Source organism: Sinocyclocheilus grahami, unplaced genomic scaffold (genome assembly GCF_001515645.1).
Source record: "Sinocyclocheilus grahami isolate Dianchi unplaced genomic scaffold, SAMN03320097.WGS_v1.1 scaffold32.1, whole genome shotgun sequence".
Taxonomy (NCBI): Eukaryota; Metazoa; Chordata; class Actinopteri; order Cypriniformes; family Cyprinidae; genus Sinocyclocheilus; species Sinocyclocheilus grahami.
This window is the reverse complement of record NW_015505211.1, coordinates 5,461,319-5,481,797: the sequence shown is the minus strand read 5'-3', so window position 1 is coordinate 5,481,797 and position 20,479 is coordinate 5,461,319. Positions and strand designations below refer to the sequence as shown.

General features: G+C 39.1%; 1 protein-coding gene across 1 annotated transcript in view; it reads right to left on the bottom strand.

Moving 5' to 3' along the window:
• LOC107578918 (RNA-binding protein Musashi homolog 2-like) overlaps positions 1 to 19,268 on the bottom strand; it is a 48,598-nt gene extending 29,330 nt beyond the window's left edge. Inside the window, exons 1-2 of the mRNA XM_016264822.1 lie at positions 19,204 to 19,268; positions 5,048 to 5,130 (exon numbers count right to left, since the gene is read on the bottom strand). Coding sequence (XP_016120308.1) covers positions 5,048 to 5,050 — 3 coding nt within the window. The 5' untranslated portion in view covers positions 5,051 to 5,130; positions 19,204 to 19,268. The remainder of the gene's footprint in view (positions 1 to 5,047; positions 5,131 to 19,203) is intronic.
• Between the last annotated feature and the right edge of the window lie 1,211 nt (positions 19,269 to 20,479).

Sequence of the window (20,479 nt, the reverse complement as noted above, 5' to 3'; positions counted from 1 at the left end):
AACAAAAACCCACCAGTTCACTATCTCAATAAATTAGAATACTTCATAAGACCAATAAAAAAAACATTTTTAGTGAATTGTTGGCCTTCTGGAAAGTATGTTCATTTACTGTACATGTACTCAATACTTGGTAGGGGCTCCTTTTGCTTTAATTACTGCCTCAATTCGGCGTGGCATGGAGGTGATCAGTTTGTGGCACTGCTGAGGTGGTATGGAAGCCCAGGTTTCTTTGACAGTGGCCTTCAGCTCATCTGCATTTTTTGGTCTCTTGTTTCTCATTTTCCTCTTGACAATACCTCATAGATTCTCTATGGGGTTCAGGTCTGGTGAGTTTGCTGGCCAGTCAAGCACACCAACACCATGGTCATTTAACCAACTTTTGGTGCTTTTGGCAGTGTGGGCCGGTGCCAAATCCTGCTGGAAAATGAAATTAGCATCTTCAAAAAGCTGGTCAGCAGAAGGAAGCGTGAAGTGCTCCAAAATTTCTTGGTAAACGGGTGCAGTGACGTTGGTTTTCAAAAAACACAATGGACCAACACCAGCAGATGACATTGCACCCCAAATCATCACAGACTGTGGAAACTTAACACTGGACTTCAAGCAACTTGGGCTATGAGCTTCTCCATCCTTCCTCCAGACTCTAGGACCTTGGTTTCCAAATGAAATACAAAACTTGCTCTCATCTGAAAAGAGGACTTTGGACCACTGGGCAACAGTCCAGTTCTTCTTCTCCTTAGCCCAGGTAAGACGCCTCTGACGTTGACTGTGGTTCAGGAGTGGCTTAACAAGAGGAATACGACAACTGTAGCCAAATTCCTTGACACATCTGTGTGTGGTGGCTCTTGATACCTTGACCCCAGCCTCAGTCCATTCCTTGTGAAGTTCACTCAAATTCTTGAATCGATTTTGCTTGACAATCCTCATAAGGCTGCGGTTCTCTCGGTTGGTTGTGCATCTTTGTCTTCCACACTTTTTCCTTCCGCTCAACTTTCTGTTAACATGCTTGGATACAGCACTCTGTGAACAGCCAGCTTCTTTGGCAATGAATGTTTGTGGCTTACCCTCCTTGTGAAGGGTGTCAATGATTGTCTTCTGGACAACTGTCAGATCAGCAGTCTTCCCCATGATTGTGTAGCCTAGTGAACCAAACTGAGAGACCATTTTGAAGGCTCAGGAAACCTTTGCAGGTGTTTTGAGTTGATTAGCTGATTGGCATGTCACCATATTCTAATTTGTTGAGAGAGTGAATTGGTGGGTTTTGTTAAATGTGAGCCAAAAATCATCACAATTAAAAGAATCAAAGATTTAAACTACTCCAGTCTGTGTACATTGAATTTATTTAATACACGAGTTTCACAATTGGAGTTCAATTAGTGAAATAAATGACCTTTTCCACAACATTCTAATTTATTGAGATGCACCTGTAAGTACACAAGTCAGCAAAATATATAACACTGTTCTAGTGGTTTTTGGATATTTTAATAAAAAAATCTTACATATTGTGCCTTTAAAGGTATTCTAAATGTAAAAATGGGAAATGAGCATGCACAATAAAATATCCAATATCTTGTGATAATCAATCAGTTTAAAAAATCTTGTCCAATATGATACTGATATATTGTGCATCCCTACAAATAGTATAAAACAAAAAGCAATTATTTGTTTATAACCAAGTTAATATTCACAAACAATGGCTTTGTCATTTCATAACGTCACAACTAGTCTATGTGTGTGATTATAAATATGTGCCAAACAAAAGAGACTGATATTTTTTTATCCTAGTTTTGAAATGACTCAAACCGTGATATAAGATTTTGATCATACCGCTCACCTTATGGCAGTGTACTCTGGTTCAGACCAAAAAAATCAAACCAAGTGTGAAAACAGCCTCAATCGCATGTGTAGCTCCACTGGTCAGCAAAAGTGCAAAGCTAGAAAGCAATCAGGTCTCATCATTTCCCATAAACAAACAGCCTATTCTACCATTACAATTATTTACCGTATATTAATGGTCTGCGCCGGTCTTATAAAGTGACAGTGAATGGATGGTAGGAGAGATAATCAGAACAGAAATGAGAGGTCGTGCAACTGAAAGGATTGAATTTATTTCCTTATGAAATTAACTCTTCATGAAACCAATACTCAGGAACTCACACAAAACAGACACCATGCAATAAAACAATAAAACTTATCTGGAGAAGAAATCTTCAAAGAGAGCAAACAACGCCTCTCTCCTCGCCCATTTACGACCCCCTTCTCCCCCTGGCCTCTCTGCCTCTCCCTCTTTTCCCCCAAAAGGTTTCACCCAAAGTTCATTAAGAATATGCATATCCCACAGATCATGTATCTTGTGAACCTGTTGTTTTTCCCCTTCATGTTTAGTGTCATTTTAAAGGTCTTTGTGCGATTGGTAAATTGGTTTCAATTTCAAAGTAGTCATTTATATTGTGAGAAAGACTTAACACTTTTGTAGAATTGTGTTGTGTTGAGGAGGGGGTGTGTCCCCCTTTAGGGGTCTGTGAGAATGTTTCCAGCCGGGTGTGACCCTGGATCACAGAAACTAACAAACAAAAGGTCTTTTATGTTTTTACAACTGATTTAAAGATTTCTCTGTCTTTGTTCTGGTAGTATTTAAGGGAAAGTTGCAAATCAGTCAGGGCGATTCTGTAGCCAGAAAGCCCGTAGTGTGAAGGTGTCCACAAAATTCACACTATGTATTTTTCACACGAAGTCAGGTATGCATCTTACTCTTAGATTTGTCTTTGAGAATTTGATGTCTTGTATTGATTTAATATCTTTGAATTGTCTATGTAATTGGCATAATACATATTTACCTGACTGATAATAAATTGTTATATTTGATTTATTCTGAACTCTCCTAAAATCATTATGACTAGTAAACTGTGAGGAGGCTTTTGTTACCGCAAATCTACGGCCAGGATAGGTCAAACTGAAGGCTTGTGAATGATAGGAGCAGTAGGCACGTCATCGGAGACCTTCTGATTTCTGTCTATCGCCGATGTTACCAAGTTGTACGGGAAAGGACTAAGTGAATTACACTTTTTGTAATAAGCAAGCAGTAGGCGGCAGGCAAAATAGGTATTAGTCTACCTACACCCTCTGACTAGCATCAGACTGGCGAGTTTGTGACCGTAAGATCCACGTAAGGCCAGCGTGAGACTTGAAAGAGACATTAGGTCCCCAGTGAACGGATAAGTGAAAGTATAGTGAGTCAGGAATAATCGAATATCTAAATTAATATTTGTGATCATTAAAGTTAGGCAATATTTCTAATTAAAAACTGATCACGTGAAATTGGAGTCAGATTGAACGCGGAGCTAGACAAAATTGAAATTAAGTCCTGATAAATTCAGAAGCGCAAGTAAAAGACCGGATACGCATTAAACCTTCAACCAGGCCGCTGGATTCCGCTTTTTGGGCTGGCGGGGGGATCCTTACACAGCCCTTTGAACAACAGAACCACATGATGGACTATCACAGAAAAATCGATTGCATGGCTCCGCGCTCACGGATTTGTCTCTGGGCTCAGGAACAACCTGTCTGTGATGGAAAAAGATCTTGAGGGGTTTGATCCTCTGCTCGTGATATTCTGTGCTACCCCACTTCTGTCCCATGAGCCTAGGGTATATGCATAGACAGGGTGCAGGGACGAGTATCAGTGTGAGAGAGATCCTCAGAGGAGACCCCATCCAAACCAATGCTTTCCACCACACCGCTCCTGTCAACCACAGCAGAGAGCCCAGCAGGGGCAGTTTCTCTAAATGTAAAACATCCTCCCATCAACTCATGCTTCTGCTAAGGCAGGCATATATTTGTACAAACCATTCTTCTTACATGATCCTTCAGAAATCATTCTAAAATGCTGATTTGCTGCTCAATCTGCAGTAGTGCTGCTTAATATTTAAGTGGAAACAGTGATTAACTTTTTTTCAGGATTGCTTGATGAATAGAAAATTACAAAACAGCATTTATTTAAAATAGAAACCTTTTAGAATATTATATGCCTTAACTGTCCCCTCAGTCCTTGCTGAATAATTCAATTCAATTCAAGTTTATTTGTATAGCGCTTTTTACGATACAGAAAATTAAGTTTCTACAATATTTAGTAGTATCTTATCAGTGGTGACTGTCAGTTTGTGTACAAGAATGAATGTACTATTTATGAATAAAATAATAAATATTACTGACCTCAAACTTTTGAACGGTAGTATATTTACAATAATTATAAAATATCAAAAATATTTGAACAATCATTTTGAGTTTAATAATAGATAATAAATGATTTACTAATAATGTATTATTTAATAATAAACCATATTACAAAAGTTCAAATAGCTTCACATAGCCAGGACTACTGCGTCCAAAAATTGGCCATCTAGACAGGAAGGCTCTGTCCTAAAATGTAATTTTCTGTGATATTTAAGGTGGGTAAATGTAAAACTCTTTAGGAGTATATAAAAATACTGGCTATTTTTTTTTTTCTTTCAAATTTGAACCTGACAAACCTGACATTAACCTGGCAAACTTTGACAACAGTGACTATGCAACACACATCAGACGTTGCATATACAGTCTGTGGTTGGCCCATATGAGGCTAAGACTAGGTCTTTCTAATTTTAAGGGAAAACATTTATTTGCAAGCTGAAAGCTAACACTGGCAGCCCATCTGCTGGTTCTGCCCAATACTGGGGGGCCTGGGGGGTGATAATCCTGATTTAATGAACTCAACATGTGCCAGTTACCTTTCATCCTCTCTCTCTTTTTAGCCCCGTAAGTCATGATGCATGCATTTATAAATGAAGGGGAGAGGGGAAAGTTTCTGACTCTTGTTGACTGATCAAAATGTTTTCACACACAATTTCACGCTTTCTGGCCACTGCCCAAGACTTTACACACTTTCTGGCCACTGCCCAACACTTTACACACTCACAGCGCTTACAACTGCATGCTGTTAGGATTGTGCTAAATGGGAAATAAAATATTAATCCCTCAATCACCTTCAGAAATTGAAAACGGGCAAACTTACCATTTTATTATTGATTTCGTGAAAATGAATTTCACAGACTTTCTCTACAATGTCTTCATTCTCAAACGTTACGAAGCCGAAGCCTGTGGAAAGAGAGACAGAAACAGAGGAAGAGTCAGTCGTGTACCTTTTGAACTCAAACTCCGACAGATTTCGGCCTCCGTCAGAGGAGAGAGTGTGGGGAGTTCAGATCTGAACAGACATTGTCTTTTTGAAAGCCGCTGATGAAATCTCTCTCACAACTGGGCAGACAAGGGGGAAATCGGACAGCAGAAAAGCACAAAGACTGTTAATGAGATTCATAGAGCCACATCTGAATTTCATTAAATGCGTTCTGCGGTGCCTTCATTGAAATTTCACCGTATAACAAGCTCCCGTTTTAATGTAAATGCGGGGCTGGAGATCCCTGAATCAGTCTCTGACCGTGGGATTGTCTTCTTTTTTCAATATTTATGAAATAAGAAGTTTAACCCTTTCAGTTCATCCAGGCTTAACAAGGATTTGTCTGTGCTTTTATTATAATGAGAGAAAGAGTAATGCTTTTCACTGCCGCCGAATCTGCGACTCACTAGGGGAAATGATTTTCTATTCCTAGGTGTTAAGAGGAGGCCAACGGTGAGAACACAAAGGAAAACAACCAGAGAGGACGATAAACACTTTACTCACTGTTTGTTTATAAAGACAGGATGCTCTTTCAGTCGCACAACACACACAAACACCATTCTGATCATTTCACAAGAGCTGTGTGCTAGAGACTCGCAGAAAAGTGGAGGATCGATTGAATGGGAGACTGCATAAAGTGTGTTCAGATGCTGCTAATGGCTGGTGTTTGTGTATTTGTGTAGTCTAGCAGAGATCAGGCAGACCTTTAATGAGTCATGTGCTTTCTACATACTGTACACACTCACACCTACACAACTGTTACCAGTTATGAAACATGCTATTTCTAAACTGACTGATGAGGAGGGGGGAAAGCACAAATGACTACACATAAAAATGTTGAATTAAAATACTTTTAACATTTTTTTTATCCAATTACTTTATAGAAATGTTTCAAAATTGTTTCAATGTTTTTCCTGAAATTCATTAAATGAAATGTTACTGAGCAATACATTAAATATGATGTGCTATGAAAAGTATCCTCTGAGCAATAAAATGTTTTTTAGTTTCTGAGAAACAGATCTGTTTTGTATGTCCTGCACCTAGAGAAGGAAACAACTGCAAAAGTCTTGCCTTCCACACAAAAAAAAACTACTGGAGTCATTTTTCAAAGGCAGTGCTGTATTTTGTCTTGACCCTAATTCTTATCTCCACCTTTTAAAAGATGAAAGATCTACGCAGGGCTATTCTGTCCTCCAGCGGTCAGCTGGGCATCAGAATAAAAGCATGAGGTCAAAGGTCAAGCACAGCAGACTGTAGCAGCATGTGGATGCTCCAGTGATATGAGGAGATAACAGACCATTTGACACAAACACACATTACTCTGAGAGAAAGAGAGGACACACTCATAACACAGCACTGTACAGTGTTTGATGATCATTCACAGCCCATTTCATATGCAAAGAGGTTAGCCAATCATAGCAGACCTCATTTGCAAACTTAAGTGAAAAGTTGTATTCACATTGACAATGATTACTTGAAGTCGTACTGTTGGTTGCACTGCAGTATGCAGCTTTAAAGGAAACAGATCATACACGTCATTGCTTGTTTGCATAAAGTTTAACTTTCGCTCATGTCCCTTCAAATCTCCAACTGTCATAGAAAATGCAAATTGCTTTTGGTCTGAACATCTATCTTCTCTGTTCTTTCTCTGCTCTTGTAGAAGCAGCTTTTGTCACTTTGCAAATATTGAGAGCAGAAGGGTATGTGTGTGTGTTTGTTGCCTGGAGGGTGATCTTGAAAACGCAGAAGAAAAGACCGCCGACAAATCAGCCATCAGGAACCATTTGTCACGGCAGATTTCAGACGGAGAATCACACATACACCTGCGCTCTCTAGAGAACTCTTACGTCATGGTGTGACCACAACACCCAGGCGCTGCTAAATCTGGACAAGCTCCCGGGCTTCAAGGCATCATGTGATTCCTTCAGGAGTCTGAAGGGGGCAGTGCTGTGATAACGGAGTCTCCAGCTCTGGGACAGTCTGACCTCTGTGTTAACAAAACGCCCACTCGCTTTCGTACATCCACGATCACGCACACACACCACAGAGAGTCGTCCAAGTCTCCGCACACCCTGAAGAGCAAACACTTTAGAGAAGAAACATATGCTCATCTCAGCTGAGTGTGGCATCCGCTCAGTTCCCTGGTGTGGCGGCTCCCAGAGCTTCATTCGCTCAGACAGATGTGAGAGAATCTGGAATAGAATTGAGGCTGATGTCTCCGTTTTACTTAATGATGATGCAAACTCATCCTGCAACGGAACGAAACTAGACAAGTCTCTCTGGTGTCAAACATGCAGACACTAGTCTCAGCTTCAGATTTGGACTGTCTGATGCATTTTGTGCACAAAAACTGTTTAAAAACTAATTGGCTGGATTTATTTCAAGGAGTAAGGTGCACATGTTTTCACTGGTCTACTGGAAAAACAAAACTGTGTGTACATGGCTGCTACAAGGGCTTCCAACACCAAATATCATTAAAATATCAAGAGTGTTGATGTGCACAAAAGCAAGTAAACAGGACATCCCTAAGCTAAATTGAGTTTATAAAATAATTCTCACTTTAGAAAGGAAATTGTGACCCCATGTCTACAAGCATTTTCCAATAATGTCTTTGCCGTTGTTTATAGATATTTATGATATATAACCTTTTTTTATTATTTTTTTTTTTATTTACTGTAGCAGACAGTAATGGATTTACATTAGCCAGTATCAGATATATAATTATTCATACTCGTTTCAATTTTCATTTCAATGTTAATTTATCCTTATATATATATATATATATATATATATATATATATATATATTTTTTTTTTTTTTTTTTTTTTTTTTTTTTGTGTGTGTGTATATATGTATATATATATCCACACACATACACAAGTATATACATACATACACAAAATGCATCATACACACAAAATAAACACTGGTGCATTTCACCCAATTTTACATTTAGATTACCTTTGCCAACTCAAAACAACAAACACAACAAAAATGAACAAAACACTAATAATTTAATAACACCTAATCTTTAGCAAATTGTATACTATACATTATATTTTGTGATGGCTAAATTCATTTGTAGCATATACAATGACATTATTAGTTGATATTAGTTTTTATTGTATTATTTTTAATTTTTTTGGACAAATTGTATAGTATTGTAATATCTGTGATTTACACACAATTCATTAGCAATGTACCGGTATCAGACATGCCTCCCGAAACAACAGTAGTTTAACTGCTATAACTTCATCTCTGACTGCGGTCATTTTGGCTTAAGTAGCTCTCCTTACAGGACAGAGGACATGGCCCACCACATGTTTCCAACAGGATGCTAATGATTTCTCCCCATGCAGTGTAATATAAGACTGATCGTCCTGTGTGTGTAATGGATCTCCATACCTCCATACCAGTGTTTATTAGATTCTCTCCCCCATCTGACTATACTTAAACTAAACTCCTGCTATTAGCCGTGTCGAGTGTGTGTTTTTGAGCGTCACTCTGATGTGCTTCAACAGATGTCAGCTTTTTCATATCTTAATGAGCACACTGGCCAACTTGTGTGTGTTTCCGTAAATGTGCTTGGGGGGCTGTTTAGCATTTAGCTCAATTTAAAAATCCCCAGATGAGGGAGAGAGAGAGAGTCAACGTTTTCAAATGGAGTCTGACAGCGCATGAACTTTAACTGCTGCCACTTTCCCTCTGCCTCATCTTATGCGAGCAAATTATGGTCTTCTAGAACTTTCTCTCTGATGTGCTCTACTTTAAATACGTCTAGCCGCCACCAGCACAATCTGCTTTTATGCAAAGATCACTTAATGTCTCATTGATTTCCCATTTTAATGGATTTAGTGCTGTGTGGCGAGGAGGAAACCTGGTAACTCGCGAGAGAAAGATGAACGTGGGCTGATTACTCTCGGATAGCAAGTGTGAGATGCATTTTTGTCAGAACGGCGCTCTGAAAACGGCTGCTAACAACTCTTACCACCTGCGCCAGTGGACAGAGTGCTGGAGTCAAAGCAGATTGTCTAAGGTGAAGAGAAAGTTGTGAAGGGAAAGCGAGAGAGAGGTGTTGATTGTCCTCAGAGCCACAGGGACGCTGTTGGTCTTAATAACCGTGGATGGCTGGTGCTTTAGCCATCTGCTGTGCTGAAGAGGCCCTGGGGGGTGAGCGCAGCAGGAATCATGGAGGTCATACTGCAGAACTGAGGGGTCAACAGCACTGAGGACAGAGCAGAACTGGTGTTGGGTTTCGTTTCGAACCACACACACTAATGCAAGAGGACATTTGAGATACTGTATGCATAGTCTTATAAAGCCAGACTCAATGGACCAAGTCTGGTCCTCTTTGCAGCTCCTTCTGACCAAGAACCATATGTAAAATGACAGACTGCTTTTTGTTATTAAAAACTGTCTAAATAAATTAAAAATGAAACAATTTAAATGCTAAGAGTGAATTTAAACATCACAACATTATAATGTCAAGTATTCAACCTTTTGGTCCAGTCCTTGAATATGATTGGTCCGTTTTAGAGTATTTGTGCAGTTTCTGATGGTTGCATTGTTATACCAGCAGATGGCGACAAGTAACTGCATTTATCAGTGAGTCATTTATTCAAGCAATTCACTCAAAAACACTGATTTATTTATGAATTAAATAAGTGGTCTTTATGAGTGAGTCACTGAATCATTCACGCAAACTATTTGTTCAAAACACGGAAGTCATTCAGGAACAAAACAAGTGAGTCTTTATGAGTGAGTCACTGAATCATTTACACAAATGATTTGTTCACAAACACTGATTCATTGAGGAACGAAACGAGTGACTACTTATGAGTGAGTCACTGAATCACTCAAGCAAATGATTCATTAAAACTAGGGCTGCACGATAAAGCGCATGCGATATTAATTGCGCATCTTGTCTGTAAAGCCGGTTCGGTAATCAGCAGTAAATCTCAATCACGTGCGTACTTTCACATGGAGCAGCATTTACTACAGAGCAGTTGTTCACTGACAAGCTGCGCAAAACCACGTTTATATATGATCGTGGTTTTGTGCAGCTTGTCATTGAACAAAGGCTCTGTGTAGTAAATGCTGCTCCATGTGAAAGCATGCATGTGATGGAGATTTACCGCCAATTACAGAACCGGCTTTACTGACAAGATGCGCATTAAATATTGCATGCGATTTATCGTGCAGCCCTATTAAAAACATCTTTAAGGAACAAAACATGTGACTGTCTTGTGAGTCATTGAATCATTCACAAACAAATCATCGAAACACTGATTCATTCAGGAAATAAACAAGCGGCCGTCTTTAAGAATAAATACAGGTGCATCTAAAAATAAGAATGTCATAGAAAAGTTCGTTTATTTCAGTAATTCAACTCAAATTGTGAAACTCGTGTATTAGACTGAAGTAGTTTAAGATTGAAACACTCACTCATCCAATTAGTCAAAAAACACTCATTCAAGAACTGCAAGTGACTGCCTAAATCACATACGTTGGGTAGGTACTTCTTTTAAAAATAAGTAACTCAAACATTTACTCCTCAGATTTGTTCAAAAACAGTGATTCAATCAGGAACAATACAAGTTATTGTCTTTATGAATAAATCAATGAATCTACTGATTCACCGAGGAACAATTACTGTCTTGTGCCTACAGACCAAATAACATCCATGCTAATATTCAGACATTCATAATTCATGTTTGTGTGATATAACTTGAGTATGAAAAATGCATAATATTTTTGAGACTTGCTAAAGATAACATTTTATAGTATTTTTAAAGATTATCTTGGCAGTCATCTAAAACTCACTTAAAGTGATATAAATCTAAATGTAAACATAGGTGAAATTAGCATGCACTATGTCCAGATAAACCTTTAAGACCTATTCACACAAATAACCCACTGTACAGCCTATCAGAGAAAGACTGGTTTAATCCGGTCCTGAATTTAGAAATAGCAAGCAGTGATGGTCACCTTGCAGATCAGAAGGTACATGACCTACAGGTGTATCAGATTGACATGTGCTGCTAAATAACACCCATGACCCTCTCTGTCAATGTAATGCAGAAGACAGGCACTCACAGCACTGAAGGAAATTACTTAGACAAAAACAGAGTGAACATCTTCTGAGGAGTCCGTGGCGGCAGACAGCTCCATTCAGAACAAAACGCTGACGTAACGAGTGTTTTGTCTGAGGATGTCGAAAGAGACCAATTACTACGAGAAAGAGAGAGTCAGATGATTTATCAGTGTTGTTACTCTGGCATTTAACGACTGTTTCATTAATAAAAACAAAAGCACAAATCAAAGCAATGGGGCTCAAATAAATCCCTGCAATGTTTTCCGAGGAATCCTCTGCGATGAGCTACTCTAACCCCTCACAGCCTGAGTATTAACTGCGCTTTTGGCCGTCGGCTCCATTGACTTCATCAAAATCAGACCTGTGGCCCCTACAGCCAATTAAAAGCAGAGAGAGAGACAGAGCGAGAGAGAAAGCCTTGAGTGCTTTTTCATCTGAAAACCCTCCAGTGAATCCAAGCCATTAAAAGACGATAGTTACATCAGCTCAGATCAGAACATAGATAAATAACGGCTTCCAAAGACATTTACTCGACACACACACACACCCATGAACAAGACATGGTCCTGTTTCACACTGATGCCTGTTTTGAGCAGTGTTTCAGATTGTCAGTGTATAATGTTCAAAATCAATGTGAAATGTCATTTATGGGATTAACTACTGTATTTTTTGTATATGCAGATGCGTGTTTGTGTGCATCTAGGGTGGTGGAGGACAAAAAGGCAAAATCTTGCTGCTTTATTTACTGTATGCCTTGCTTTCAGGAAATGTGTGCTTGTGTGTGTCGCCTTCTGCTTGCAAATTCCCTATTAATTTAATGAATACTTCAGGTCATCTTGGCTTTCCATACTGTCAGTTTGAATCAGTATGTTCTAGACTTCTCAGTGAAGGCTACATGGTTGAAAGCGACAGCTTTTCCTTCCATGTTTTTGTGCTTTTACATAAACATTTCAGGGGTCTAAAAGTGTAACAAATGAGTGCTGCAAATTAATTTTAAAGTGAATCGAACTTGGACCGTCTTAAAAGGTGGCCTGAGCTCAGTTTGCTTTACAATGTGCAGCGTGAATGTGCAACAATGTAGTTTCACATTCAAATGCCAAATATTTAGGCCTGTTAACAGGAATAACGTATAGTTGTAGGAAGATAATAATGACACAGGAAAGGAAATTAGCCACTTATTCTGTCTATGGAGATAACAGAATAAGCATATTAAAAACACTTTCAAAGGTCCTCCTTCAGTGCTCTGTGCAAATGAAGGCTTGAGGGTTTAACCAGACCACCTTGCAATACCATGTGAAAGTTATGACATTTACAGATATAACACTAGCATATATAAATGGATGTAACCCTAGGCTGAGAGTAGATTAATTTGTAAAAAAATAAATAAAAATACAAAAAAAAAGATATTTGCCTCCAAATTATAGTTTAATTTGAAAACGTAGGTCAACAATATTCAAGATTCATCAAGCGAAAAAAAACAACAAAGTGGACCAAAAAGATATCTAAGCCAATTTTCAAAGCTAAAGCAAAGATAAATTGTTTTTTTTTCACTCACAACACTGTTTGGTCCACTTGATTGGTCTGAGCTTGATTATATTATAGAGGTTTCAAGTAAGTTTTAACTACAGTATGCTACTGCTTTTCATATTTAGTAGTCTAACATCCTTTTATAGCCATAATAAACAATTCAGTGAAGCATATTTACACCAAATGCAAAAGAAATATTCATTATACAAAATGAAAATCAAATGCATTTGCCATGCAATAGGTGTTGTATATGTGTGTGTGTGTGTGTATGTATGTATAGGTGTGCATAGGTTTTGAATCAGTTTGCTAAAAAGCATCTGTAAGGGCCATAAATGCAAAAGCAAAATGCAAATATGTGTATGTTCTGCAGGTGAGGTGCCTCACAGAATGCTGGGAAACTATTTTGTCTGTCTCAATGTAGGTCAGCTAACAGCACAGGCCATCCATTCCTGTGTCCTACTTCCAGACACACACTGCCCTACCTCTCATTTGAACGAGCCCCCTTCCCAAGAGCATGAGCGTAAAAGAAAAAGGAAATGAAAAAGAGAAAGTAGCAGAAATCATATAACAAGAGCAGCTTTGTTAACTGTATATTCTATATTTACTACCAGTTTAGAGTTCTATTTATTTAATAAATAGAGATTAAAAGCAAATGTTTAAATGTGAACGTAAGGTAGAAATTGATGTTCAGTGAATATGTGAATGTGTCTGCTCTTAGACTAGCTCACAGTCAAACATATGTTTATGAAAATGCCATTTCCCCTGCTGCATGATATGCCTTTGATTTCCAATTCCAATTCTAAGAGATTGACTCTCCTAAGAGCAAAACCCCCTGCCGCACATGTCCCAGAACCCACAGATTCCACATCTGACATCGCCATTCCTCCACATCAAAGATACGAAGATGGGCATCATTAAAGGACCGTGGGATGGTCGGGCTCCTTGCCAAATGCACATTCACAGTTCTGATGAGGTTCTTTTGGGCTGGAGTCTCTTTTGAATGCACAGCTTTTGTGAAGGTCACCAGCAGCTACAGATATCCAACATTTTTATTCATCTGAGAAGAGAGGCTGATTTAAATAGAACACAATATGTAATAAAATAACGCTTGAATAGAAGGGAGATGATGAACAGAAAGAGGATTGACTCCGGATTACAGAAACAGACCATTTGGGGATAGTTTATAGTTCAGAAGAGAGTAGAAAGCATAACAGAGAGAGAGAATGAGAGGAGACTTACATGAGAGGAAATTAGATGAGAGAATGAGGGGAGAGGAGAGAGGAAAGTGAAGGAGAAAATGAGAAAAGAGGAGATGAGAACAAGAGGATAAGCGAAGGGAGGAGACAAGGAGCAGATGAAGAGCACAGAATGAGAGTGAGAGGAGACAAGAGGAAATTAGAAGAGAGGTGAGGAGAAATTGAGAAGATTGGAGACAATAGAATGAAACAAGGGGAGAAGAGATGCAAATAAAAAGAGAAAGAAGTGGGAAAAAAGAAAGATAGTGAGAATGAGAGTGAGAGGAGAAGAGAAGGAGGGAAGAGAGGAGACTAGATAATGAGATGAGGGGAGAGGAGAAATGAAAACAGAGGAGACAATAAAAAGAATAGAGAAGAAGATAATGAGAATGATTTGAAATAAAATGAGACAAAAAGAAGGGGATATGAGACAGTAAGAGGAGACAGCTGAGAAAAGAAGCGAGGAGAAATGAGAGACGAAAAGGAAAGGTTGAGACAAGTGGAGAAGAGATGAGAATAAAAGGAGGAAGTGGAGAAAATAGGAGAGGAGAAAATAAGGAAGAGCAGAATACTCCATCTGTGCATTCAGTCTTTCTGTAATTGCATTAGAATTTCAATGATGCTTTTGAAAAGCACCGAGCGTGAGCAGCCCTTCAGATGAATCAGACGGCGCTGAACATTTAAAGTGAGCCCAACATAAAGTAGCATTGATTAAACTCAATTAGGCTTTTGGTGGGCACTCAGACTACACTCTGTATGTGTGCGCCACTGTTTTTAAAAAGGCACACAATGGATCAGTTCATCTGTAATGAAGAATATTGGCGCTGGCACGCCGAGATGAACCTCTGACACAGATAAAAGGAAGTGATAGTATTTAAGAGTCGTTAGCTTACATGAGTCTGTCTCATCTTAAACAATACCAACGATTAGAGCAAGAAAAACTAAATTAATTCCATTTCGGATGACCAGAGCTGAGCAGAACCAGCCTAGGAGACTGATGGGATGCCACCGGTTGTTTGAATTCACAGCTCACTGGGTTTGTTCGGATCCCCAGTGGAGTGTAATTGGTATAATTCGTTGGATTAATCAAAATGCGGAGGCCCGGAATTGGGAGGTGCTCCAGCGTGCCGCTCAGCAGAGCGTCTGGGATGCGGCCAGGAGGAATTAACTCCACCGCAAAGCTCCGTCTCTCTTACATAGTCTATTTTTTTTCCCCGTTTAAACTGATCTGCCTCTCATACAGCGAGATTAGTCAGCACATCACACATATGCACACATTATGGCCTCCGAATTACACACAGGATGTGTTTCATGTGTAAACAATACGAGGGCCAAACAATACAATGTTTTCTCATAATCATCAGGAGTGATGAAATCTCTATGACGTACGTGAGGCTCAGCGAGATATTCATGTTCAGTCTGAGAGTTTCCTGCAGTCTCTTATGAAGCACATTACTGACAGTGAGAGATCAGCGGTGTGAGAGATGGAAATGTGAGATCACTCGAGTGTCTTCATTGCTGGTGTGTGTGTGGGCTTTAAATGTCAGCTCTGTCAGGGATCACATTCTTTTTTTCACTGGAAGAGAAGACAGGAATAAATAAATAAATCTCTCACTGGTCCATTCCACACCGCCATTGGAGATTCAACGGGCCCATGTTTCTCAATCGAGAGTTAAAAATACAGTAAAAACGAATAAACACTACTTTGCTCGAGTTCGGCTAACTTGAACAAAGACGAGACAAAAACAATAAAACCCATTATAAACGAGGAATTTGTTGCATCCAGTATGGACAGAATTACGGATTATAATGACTTATATTGTCTTTTTATGCGTTGCATTGCGTATCGCGCCACGTAAACATAAAACCATTTGTGATCGGAGAAACGACAAACAACAAGCGCTACTCTACACTACTCAAAACTCGCATTTGAATCATCAGTGGCAAATTCTTTAAATATGAAAACATAATTACAGGTTGTGAGTCAGAACAGCCGGCATTGTAGGTTCAGGAAACAGTCCTCCATTAAATGCGTTGCACACACACAAATATTTGGTTTGAACTGTTCTGGAACAGTGTTGTAAATACAACATAACCACTGATTTCTAGTCGTGCCCTCTTTTGGAAGACCAAACAAAGTAGTTTCGCTTTCACAACTAAACACACAGCATCTCTACGACATGGCAGCAGCGGCAGCAACAATACTACAGCGAGAGTCAAAGTTACTCCTTTCTTTGCGTGAACATTTGGCCGGTGTTATGCAAATCTTCCCACACAGTGACGTAGACATGTGGGGGCATGTTTAAACCAGGCGTTTTAGGAGGGCGTGGACGAGTCTTAACTTTTATAAAGAATATTGTTTGAGACTTTAGTCTTTGCAACTTTAGGGATCTTATCTATTCACGAACAGCTTGCAACACTCCAAAGAGAAAGGAAAACGTGAAATCACATCACATGACCCCTTTCATAATAATGACATACACCACCGTTCAAAATATTTGTTTTTTTTACATCTTATGCTCACCAAAGCTACATTTATTTGATGAAATACAGCAATAGTTACAGTCAAATAACTTCTATTTTAATATATTTAAAATATATATTTATTTCTATGATGACAAGGATACATTTTAAGCTTTTTTATTTTTCAAAAATTTTTCTAATATGCTGTTTTGGCATTCAAAAAACATTTATTAATATCATCAATGTTAAAACATTTGCAATGCTTAATATTTGTGTGGTACCCATTTTTCAGGATTACTTGATAGAAGAATAGAAATGTAAAAAAAAACTGAATTTATTTTAAATGTATTTACTGTCATTAATGAACAATTTAATGCACCTTTGTTGAACAAAAATATTAATTTGTTTAAAATCTTACTGATTTGAAAGTTTTATTAGACTGTTTATTAGACTTTTGTGTCCAGCCTGTTTGTAATCAAAAACCTGTAAGTCAGTATTGACACTGCAAAAATTGTGTTATTTTAAGATGTGTGTGTTATTTTGATCTCTGGTCGATGAAGAAATCTGCAGATTAATAAATCTCCACACTTTTTATTTATGCTTCTGGGCCGCTGAGATAAAAAAAAAAAACAACAAAAAAAAACGAAACTGACAAATAAAGTGTTGGATTCTTCAGAGAAAAATAAAGAAAACAAACCTGCGAGGATCCTGTCCTGAGATCCTCTCACACACACACACACACACACAAACACACACACTCTGAGCTAAATTACAGCCAGGTGAAAACGCTGATCAAGTCCAGAGCTGCACACTGCCTCTCAGGTTCAACAATTAGCACTCAAGAGGGACATTTCTGCTAATTAATTCTGAATGTGTAATTAGTGAGAGAAACAGGGAATTTGGAAGAGGTGAGAGAGGTATGTTGAGTGTGTGTTTATGTGTAACACAGCCGGCATTAACTAATTAATCTCATTTTATTATTTTCTGTTTTTATTTGGAACTTGATAAATGCAAAGCAGCACATACATTTAATAAGAAATGTAATTTAAAAAAAGCTTGCCATTGGTCCAAAGAGAGCTTCGCATTGTGAATTAGATGAGGTAAATACTCAAATACTCAAACTAACAGTAAAAACTATACTTAATATGAGACTACAGAGGCAATAACAGCGAATGGATTGCAGTAACGTCACACCATTAACTTTAGCCCTGTGAAATCATCCTGATACTCGTAAAAAAATCTCTGTCTCCACCTCGTTTCAGATGGGTTTGTGTGTAAAAGCCCTAATCATCTCCTCTCCTGTTAACGAGGCTCTTCATTAGCCCGACCTGCTGACTTTCTTAAATGCACACATATATAAACTAGGGTTGGGTATCGATTGGGTTTTTTACAATACCGGTGCCAAATCGATACTTTTAAAACGGTACCGGTGCCTAAACGGTGCCTGAACCGATACTTTAAAAAAAGAGCCACAAAAAAACCAACGATGGATAACATTAAAAAACATTACAAATAAATATACATATAGCATTCACATGCTCATCGGATGCTCGCATTTCCCGAGTTAATAAATGTATTTCACGATCTGGGTCATTATTTAATACAAAACCACACAATGTTTCTACTGTATCTCTGTCAATCACTCTGATATTTAGTTAAAGTTAGTGAATTGACTGAGTGCTGTCAGTCACTGTCTTTAATCAGTTCTGTGAATGACTGTATGGTATGCCACATGCACTGTAAAATTTTCAAATGAAAATAGCAACATGATCGTTTTATAAAGTATGTGTTCATATGTGTTAAAGGGGTCCTATTATGCTCTTTTACAAAGTCTTGATTTTGTTTTGGGGGGTACTAGAACAGGCTCTCATACTAGGTTGTTCGAAAAACACATTATTTTTCACACATTTTACATTATTACAACACATCTCTCCCCAGTCTATCAAATGAAGGCCCGCCTTCTGAAATTCGAAATGTGCTGTGATTGGTTAGCTGGGCCAGTGTGTGTGTTGTGATTGGTTAGCTGGGCCAGTGTGTGTTGTGATTGGTTAGCTGGGCCAGTGTGTGTTGTGATTGGCACCACTCGGCGCCTGGTCGGGAAATGTCATGCCCCTTACCATAGTCGCCTACGAGCATCAGTGTAAATACTGCGTCAAAATCAAATCAATAGGAACACGATTTAAACCTGGATGATTGTAACTACTCTACGTTCGTCTGCCTTGGGAAAGCTAGCGTGTCTCTGACATAGTGATGACACTCGTTGCCTTCTCTAGTGCAGCTCAACCAGGTCTCGTCCCATTTGTCGGTATTTGCGATATCATAAATCCCGGAAAATATGCGTTGTAGTCCAAACGAGTCTTTGAAGTTTTTGAAAAAGTGATTTCTGTTAAATAAAATATCTCCTTTTGAAGTGGACTTTGAGCTTTGTAAATTTGCAGATCTTTTTATGCCCAACCAGCAACATTAAAGACTAACTAAAGTTGAAAAAGTAAAAAAGCATAATAGGACCCCTTTAGGGCTAGATTTTCACTGGAGGAAACAGCTGTGGTGTGATGAGGGGTGAACGCAGGGAAAACTTTACAGTAGATGGGAAACCGATTGCTCCCTCGTGACCTTTTGTAAACTGTATTTATGACAAAGAACTGCACAGATACAGATATTCGATAAACACATACCTTGTGTCCTCTGTTTGTTTGAGTCCGCTCGCGCTGCAAGACCGCCGCGGTCTGCGGATTGAAGAGCACGCTGAAAGACGGGAAGGAGACGAGGTCTGCCGCCGTTTTCATATGAAATTTAAAGGGGACTGACTCTGAGGCGATCATGAATTTGTGTACAGTTTATGGTGCTAATTGCTATAGCCCTGCTAAAAATGGCCTAACGACGCCCATGCTTCTTACGTCCATTTTGGAGAACCAGGACAAATATTTCAATCGATCGCTCAGGCATTTAACTGGCACCGAAATGAGGCACCGAAATCTGCGTTCTGATTCGGTTCTAGTACATACCGGTTACCGGGTTTCGGTATCCAACCTTAATATAAACACACACCCCGTTACCATGCCACTCTTGGCTCTGGACATCTTTATCAGCTTCAGCAAGAAAGCTTTTGGCACAGAAAGCCCTGCAATTGACGTCTTATCAGACCAATCCCTCCGTGTAAAAATAGAAACTGTGTGTAAGTGGACTTTGAGCTTTGTAAATTTGCAGATCTTTTTATGCCCAACCAGCAACATTAAAGACTAACTAAAGTTGAAAAAGTAAAAAAGCATAATAGGACCCCTTTAGGGCTAGATTTTCACTGGAGGAAACAGCTGTGGTGTGATGAGGGGTGAACGCAGGGAAAACTTTACAGTAGATGGGAAACCGATTGCTCCCTCGTGACCTTTTGTAAACTGTATTTATGACAAAGAACTGCACAGATACAGATATTCGATAAACACATACCTTGTGTCCTCTGTTTGTTTGAGTCCGCTCGCGCTGCAAGACCGCCGCGGTCTGCGGATTGAAGAGCACGCTGAAAGACGGGAAGGAGACGAGGTCTGCCGCCGTTTTCATATGAAATTTAAAGGGGACTGACTCTGAGGCGATCATGAATTTGTGTACAGTTTATGGTGCTAATTGCTATAGCCCTGCTAAAAATGGCCTAACGACGCCCATGCTTCTTACGTCCATTTTGGAGAACCAGGACAAATATTTCAATCGATCGCTCAGGCATTTAACTGGCACCGAAATGAGGCACCGAAATCTGCGTTCTGATTCGGTTCTAGTACATACCGGTTACCGGGTTTCGGTATCCAACCTTAATATAAACACACACCCCGTTACCATGCCACTCTTGGCTCTGGACATCTTTATCAGCTTCAGCAAGAAAGCTTTTGGCACAGAAAGCCCTGCAATTGACGTCTTATCAGACCAATCCCTCCATGTAAAAATAGAAACTGTACGTGTGAG